We start from the raw sequence: 7,725 nt of genomic DNA, 5'->3' as shown, positions 1-7,725 counted from the left end.
CCTGCAAGGGGGGTAGTGATTACGAATTACGCTAAATTTTCCCCGTCTATTACGAATTACGTCTCAGAGCTGATTACGACTTTACGATTTGCAGATAATGTCCAATTACGAATTACGTTGATTTTTGCGGAGGCTGCCTACGAATTACGAAGTCTAAAACGGCCTGATTACGCCTTACGAAAAAGGGCTTGCAGGCCCTCTCATATTTCAACAGATCGTCTGAAGAAAAGGTAGGTGACGCTTTATACATTTGCAAGGACGTTTTACAAGTAAAATGTCCTGGGTACCTTGTTGTAAAACGTCCAACGGTTCTTTGTGTGTGTGTTTGAGTGTGTGTGACTCTCACAGTGTGTTAGCCGTGGACGACTCTGGTATTAAATCATTTTTGCATGATAATGCTGGATACAGATCCGGCATTATCATGCAAAAAGAATTACCAGAGTCGTCCACGGCTAACAGTGTGTTTGTGTGTGTGATGTGTATATGCATGGAGGTATATACCTCCATGGTATGTGCAAGGACGTTCAACATCCTTGGTATGTGTGTGTGTGTGTGTGTGTGTGTGTAATGTGTGTGTCTGTGTGTGTGAGGTTGTGTGTGTGTATGTGTGTGTGTGTAGTGTGTAGTGTGTGTGTCAGTGTGTGTGCATATGTGTGTGTATGTGTGAGTGCGTGTTTCACTTTTAGGGACTGTGTGTACATGTGCACATGCATGTGTGTCAAAGAATGCGCGTGTGCGTGCATGTGCGACTGTCTGCCAAGTTGATGTGTGTTAAATCATACCACAGTGACTGTACATCACGTAAACCCTGACTTTTGTTATCCTACAGTTAGAGATGACTTTGTACCCGCTCACCTTAAGCCTGGGCGTGGCCGTCCTCATGACGTCACTTCCTGACGTCATGACGTCCTGTGCACCGTGGCGGTCGCCCATGTCGTTCCCAGAGAAGGTAGTGGCAGCTGGTATCGCCGTACACGCCAGGGTGGTGGACAAACTCAAAGGTTGGTAGTTGTAAAAGCCTAGCCTCTGCCAGGCTTCGGGAAGCAGCTGGAAAGAGTAGAAATTGAAAGTACAGTTTGCCACACCCGAATGTAGTTGGCTTCATCAAGGAGGTTCGAATCTTTTTGAACCTCCTTGGCTATATCGGGTGCAGCAGTATAAACTGTACTTTCTAGCGGACCAACTCCCTCAGCATGTTATACATGACATACATGTATCTCTATTTGGCCTACTCTTTCCAGCTGCCTCCTGAAGCCTGGTAGAGGCTAGTAAAAGCCTGGCGTCCAGTCTTCGTGGTTGGGGCGGGCTCTCTTCAGGGCCTAGGGCTCTAGTACTAGTAGTTTCCCCTGCTGAGCTCCCCATGGTCGTTAACTCCCATTGTGCGAAACCTACTAATAAGCCTCGGGTCAGGTCAGGCAGCTAAGAGCTCCTCCAGCCCCAAAGGGAAACCGCCCCAACCTGAACCACCGAATAGACTGGATGCAAGGCTATTAATCATTAAAACTTTTAAGACCCCTTTTATTACCCCTTTAAGACCCCTGAACGATTTAAAAACAGTGCAATACCACATATCGTGCAATTACCGTGAATGAGAACTGAGATTGCTACTTATATATTTTACTGTTCAAAGACTCTTTTATCCTGCCTGTAATTTGTGTGCAATTCTGATATTTTAAATGAACGACATTTTAACGTATCTTTTATTAATGACGTATAATGGTTTTAATGTGTGCTAATTTGTTATTAATCAATCAATTATGTAATTGTCAGAGCAATTCAGGTCCCAACAACATGGAGCCTGCCATTCTGTACAAATGCATGACGAATAAACCATTATTATTATTTATCAATTCCTTTGGCTGCCACTACCATCCTCTGGGAACGTCATGTGTCTTTGTACAAAGATTTAATACCTGAGTAGCCTGGTTACCAAACCTATTATAGCTCCCGAGTCCTACATCCTATATTTGCGGAGAAGACTTGGAAGCTATAAAGTATAATAGGTTACAATGCTAACCAGGCTAGTACCCAAGGTAAAAACAAACATTGTCGATGCTTGAATAATCATTCAATCATCCGGTTGATTGGCCAACAGAATGATGGCTTCACCTCAGATTAGTGATGCATACCGGTTCACTAGACTTGGATCCGGACTTGTAAGAATGTTTAGGTTCAAGTCCAAAAAAAACTAAAAGTCAAGAACCGAGTCCGGACTTATTACCATAAAAGACCAATTCACATACCCCTTTTCATTCCAAACCACTTAAAACCTTCCGTAGATTGTAAAATCTTTGCTGCAAAACGAAGAAAACATTGCCATCGGGCATGGTCAAGTACCGGCCTCCATGTTATGTGGCCAAAGTTTCACCCAGACAACATTGCAAGGTTGCCAACATGCAGTTTTGTACTATGCCATGGGTCACTTACAAGTCCGGACCTGAACCTAAACCTCTGGACTTGAATCCGGACCTGAACCTAAAATTGGGTTTAGGTATGCAGCACTACCTCAGAGGGCCCTAGCTGTGGGCGTGTTCCTTGTCCTGACCTCACTACCGCGGGTCCATCCCAGTCCTGTAAAGTTGTGGACTGGCAGCCTATGACGTTCTCAGAACAGGTAGAGGCAGCGGAGATCGCGGTACATGCCAGGGTCATATATGCAAATGCAATGGTTGGTTCTCTTGTTCATATAGCACTTAAGTTATTTTAAGTTGCACAATTGCTATTGTCTAAAACTACGACCAACACATTCAATTGTTAACTTATTATAGCCGATATCTATATGATGGTAATAAAAATAAATTACCAACTTTCCCAACGATAGGATAAGGTACACACTGCCACTGGCCCAATTGGCACCGCACAAACTTTGTAATATAGAAAACTGTCAAAAAGGTTGGAAACTTTAATTGAGTGACAGTTGCTTTGGTGTCTTGTTACCTGGATGTCTAACCTTCATCGACAAGCCCTGAATGTTCTTTTCCCAACAACAGGCACCGGCTGGCGCGCGGCCCGCTCCTGGCCCCGTGTTTACCGAGCCGTACTGCAGGTTCACTGTGTGTTCAAGGGCGGCCCGCTGCCAGCCAACCTCACTGTGGGCTTGATGGGGCAACTGGACGCATGTCACGCCGACAATAGAGGTGTGTATTATAGAAACCTATCAAAAAAGGTTGAAAGGTTCTGAATTACCAGTAGTAGTTTGGTCAATCATATCTTTGTTGACGTTCTCGTCTCGCCTTGTGTGATTGAAGATCAAATTTTTCCAATAAAAGTGGCCAGCATGTCGACTTGGGCTTCTCATGAATAAAGAACAATACAATAACCCATACTAGTAGACATATGAATTTGAAATGATTAATCCATGTACATTTGTTGCCACATGGAACTTTTCACTTTATTTATTTATACAGGAAATTGCGCTCAGGTCATTTGACCTGTTTTTCAGACAATCCTGTTTTTTAAAAACAACGCAATACATTCACAAATCACAATAACAACAGTTACACAGTATACAGTTATTCTACCAGATACGTTACATATCACGCAACTTTGTTAAGCGACGCTTAAATGTCCTGAACTCTGTCAGTGTTCTCAGTTCAATGGGAAGGTCGTTCCACAGCTTCGCGCCGTAGTGCTGTAGGCTACCACGATATGCTGCCACTCTTGCTGCTGGACAATGAAGCTGGTGGGGGTCATAGTCCCGTAAACGTTTAGCTGCTGAACGTGTGTTAGCCCCTTAAGGACGGCGGTGACATCCATTTGAACAGTGCTGACATGTACTGTGGCGCTTTCCCGCGTACTGACTTGTAGACTGTAGCCAGAGAAACCGTTTCTAGCCGCTTACTGACAGACTCAAGTCCTGCCTCAGCTAGCAAGGTATGAACTGGGACATGGTCTTGAAGTTTGTATCCCGTGATGAGTCTTGCCGCTCTGTTTAACAACCTGTCAAGTTGTAAAGTTTGTGCCTTGTTACATTGTACCAGACTTGGGAGCCACGCGGTGGCGCAGTAGTCCAAATAAGACAGCACTATCAGCAGAATGGTTTGCAATCGCAAATAAGGTTCATTCTTTTAATGAACTATTTTTGCAAACCATGCCCAACGGCCTTTAATATTGATTTTAATTTCAATTTTACAGATTGAAAGATTATGTTAATCGACATTGATTTTGCCCAATCCTCAGTAAATGTGAATACTTAAGATATGAGAGGATACTGTAATCAATTTTGTGTCTTTTTCCTGCCTTAGTCGAGATCGGTGAAGACTACATCCTCTTACTAAAGCGGGGAGATGACATGTACCTCCCAGACATGTACCTCCCAGACGAGGTGGACCACCGTGACTCTGCGGCCTTTCCCGCCGACCAGGACCATTTGGACCAGGTCAGCCGAACCTGTGACCTCGGCGACTTCACGTCCCCCGCCAACACTAGCGCACAGCTCGGGGTGTTCTGTAAGCTGGGATGGGGCCGGGGAGGACTGTTTGGGGGCCGCTGCAGCTGGCTCAGTCAACAGAGGGTCCTTTGGGCTCACCACGTGGTTGCTGGTGTTTGCTTGTTGTGTGTTATGTGTTATGTGTGTGTTTTTTGTGTGTGTTTCAAAAGTATGTAAACCAGATGAGGGTTCAGAGTCACAGGACCGGGGCAGTTCTGAACCCACTATTTACTACAACCCACTTTAACCCTTGGAACCCAATTGAACCTTATTTAACCCATTTTGACCGGGTTGGCAGGTTTTGAACCCAAAGATTTTCACAGAGGCAGTGAAGTTGTGTGTGAAAGTTATATAGAAAAGTGGAGTAGACATAATACATTGTAGTCTCTAACTTAGATTGACTTTGTACAACAGTCCCAATTTCAAAGACGTGCTTTTAATAGAGTCCAAACATGTTTTTGAAACTGGGAATGACTATTGTACAGGTGTCTATGCCACTGGGTAGTCTTACCTTTTGTATACATGTACATGTATATCTAAATTTTCAGTTTTAAAAGTCATAACACACTACCAAACAACATAATTACAGAAAACCAATCGAATTTTAAGACCACATTAAATGACTGGGCAGAAACACACATTGACAAGGGCTCACCCCTTGCTCAGTGGTAGTAAGATTTTGTTGTGGGCAAGTATGTATTGATTTAAATTATGTTCACATGTTTTTGTTCCTCTAAGTATTGAGTGAGTTCGCTTCTTTTGTAGTCATTATTTAATGATTTAATTGAAAGGAATCATATTTTGTTGAGCGTATATTGATTTGTTATTCATATTTTTTGTTATTATTTATGTCAGTTCAAATATTTGTTTACTGTTTTGCTACTTCAATTTTGTATTTATTGGAAGTACATCAATTATTACTTTCATTTCATACATATTATTTCTATTATTTGACCTCTGATCTCCAATTCCCTTTTTCTCTTTGATTGATTCTGTTGCAAGTTTGTTATAATTTCAGTATGATTTGTATGTTTTATTTATTATTATTGCTAAAAGCAATTATTATTATTATTATTGTTATTTTATTTAATGCTGTGGACTCCAGGAAGAATAGTATGGAGTTGACTTCCATACTAATGGAGATCTAAATAAACAAACAAACAAACAAAGTTGCAGTAACAACAATTTCGGAAAGTGCCCCTATCAAAGATGGCAGTATATGAAGTATGAATATGAAAAATTAATCATTATATTTTTTATGAACAGTTGTATGTACTTAAAACAACCTTCGGGAAAGTACAAAGAATACATACATATACACCAAGTAGACAAAATGCGTTATTGTAAGGCCAGTTTCCACAAAATAACTTGTTCCTAGACAAAATAAAATATTTAACTGATGAAGATTAGACTGGGGCACTGAACACGTTATACAAAATACACCAGACAACTGGATAAGGTACTAGTGTTTAACAGGTACTAATGTATTAGTTAACAGTGGAACTAGCTATCATGAAGCACTAGTTAGTATAGGAATGACATGTTTAGAGTTGAGATCTAATGAATGATCAAAGTTGAAATGTTCTACTGGGAGAATCATGAAATTCCCTGATTGCCCAGTCCTGATATAAATTATATATTTTACATACTTAATCTTACCGTCATGTTGTTTTCACTTTGATGGGAACAATAAGTGACCAAATGTATAATTTTGTTTTAAAGCTGTCAATATAATTTGGCACCAATTTTACAAACATTGACCTGTTTGCAATTAATGTGTATTCCATCAAATTAAATGTAAATATCAATTCAGAGTTTCATGTAAATGTGTTATGTCATGCAAGTTTTTTTTCAATAAACGGAAGCTAAAACCTTCTCTCTTCAAAGGGTGTACAAATTGCACATTCCTATTTATTTAATGAATCAGGAGATAATTATTATTATAGAATAGAATAGAATAGATTAGAATAGCAGTTACTTTGTTCCTATTACCTGGTCACATATTGTATATCTACTTTTTACCCTGTATGTATACCAACGTTATTAGGTTTAAGTAGAGATAGTAGGTTCGATAAGTATATCGTACACGTAGAAGTTGTTAGCAAATAGTCTTATATCACCACATTTTTCTTGTTAATGTCTGTATGCAATTAGCCCTCGGGCATGAATTTGCAATAAACATCTCTCTCATATTATCATTATAGACCAATAAAAGACAAAATAGCCTTACACCATTGTCAGTGTACATGTCTGTGACAACTTTGCACTGGTAGCTTGTAACACTTGATACAAACCACCCAAAGGGACACAAAGATATCTACGTAGCCCGGTTCCCTCAATGTTGCACATATTGAACACCTTGGACTTATAGTAGATTATTTTTTAATAATAGCTGTATATGTTGTAATAGTGTTTTATTGCAATGTTTGTTGTAACCGTTTTTAGGTATTTCATGTAATTTGTAACCGATCTTGTAACGCCGTAATTTTAACATAAAAGTGCAATAATCTAGTGCAATAAAAAGTGCAATAATCTAGTGCAATATTTGATGCTTATGCTTAAGTTATGTACATGTTAAATATATTCTACCTGTGTATCTCATTGTAAAAGCTGCCCAATTCAGCCTGCGGGCTGCAATTAGCAACTTATGTATGTTGTATGTATGTTCCTTCTATATATATATATATATACACATGTACATATGTACAGGTAACGTTACATGCAATAAGTTGAAGTAATAAAGGTTTTATCTGTAACAGCTTTCAATTTTCTCATATCACCTACGTCCTACAATATCTAAAATCTCCATACAACTAATGGTTGGGATTGTCCTATGAAGTCAGTGCTGAAAGACTACTAAGGGTCTTGTCCACCATATAACTATAATTGCAACGATTTCTTAGATGTTTATGTTACAGAGCCTTTGTCAGATCTTGTTACTAACATGTATTACTGTAGGGGTTGTAATAGGTAGAAAGGGGTGTTGCCCGGAAAACGTACTTCACTTCCGCATTAGGAGCACGGGACAGAAACGAGCAACGGTTTCACGGCCGCGTATTCGGATCCACGGATCGAAAAATTCGCGGGAAGGCCGGAAAGGTAGAAAGGCCAACGATGATCTTTGCAACATTTTCTACTGAGTAAAAATAGCTAAAAAAAAAAAAAGAAAAAAAAAGGTTAGGAATAGAAGACAGTTGGACCGAATCTTGTTCAGACAAGTAAACACGACGCGATTCAACGCTACTCTCCAAGCAGAGGTTGTGGGGAATGATCGTTACCTTTTTATATATGGCCGT

General features: G+C 40.1%; 1 protein-coding gene across 1 annotated transcript; it reads left to right on the top strand.

Moving 5' to 3' along the window:
* The first annotated feature begins 880 nt into the window (after positions 1-880).
* On the top strand, positions 881-5,052 carry LOC109483276. Its single transcript, XM_019786271.1, has 3 exons — positions 881-1,001; positions 2,991-3,137; positions 4,245-5,052. Exons 1-3 carry the CDS (start codon positions 881-883, stop codon positions 4,604-4,606), a joined length of 630 nt encoding a protein of 209 aa, XP_019641830.1. The 3' UTR covers positions 4,607-5,052.
* The last annotated feature ends 2,673 nt before the right edge of the window (positions 5,053-7,725 follow it).

Source organism: Branchiostoma belcheri, unplaced genomic scaffold, assembly GCF_001625305.1.
Source record: "Branchiostoma belcheri isolate BF01 breed outbred unplaced genomic scaffold, Haploidv18h27 scaffold630, whole genome shotgun sequence".
NCBI lineage: Eukaryota > Metazoa > Chordata > Leptocardii > Amphioxiformes > Branchiostomatidae > Branchiostoma > Branchiostoma belcheri.
The sequence above is the reverse complement of the archived record's forward strand: the minus strand, read 5'-3'. Positions and strand labels throughout refer to the sequence as shown.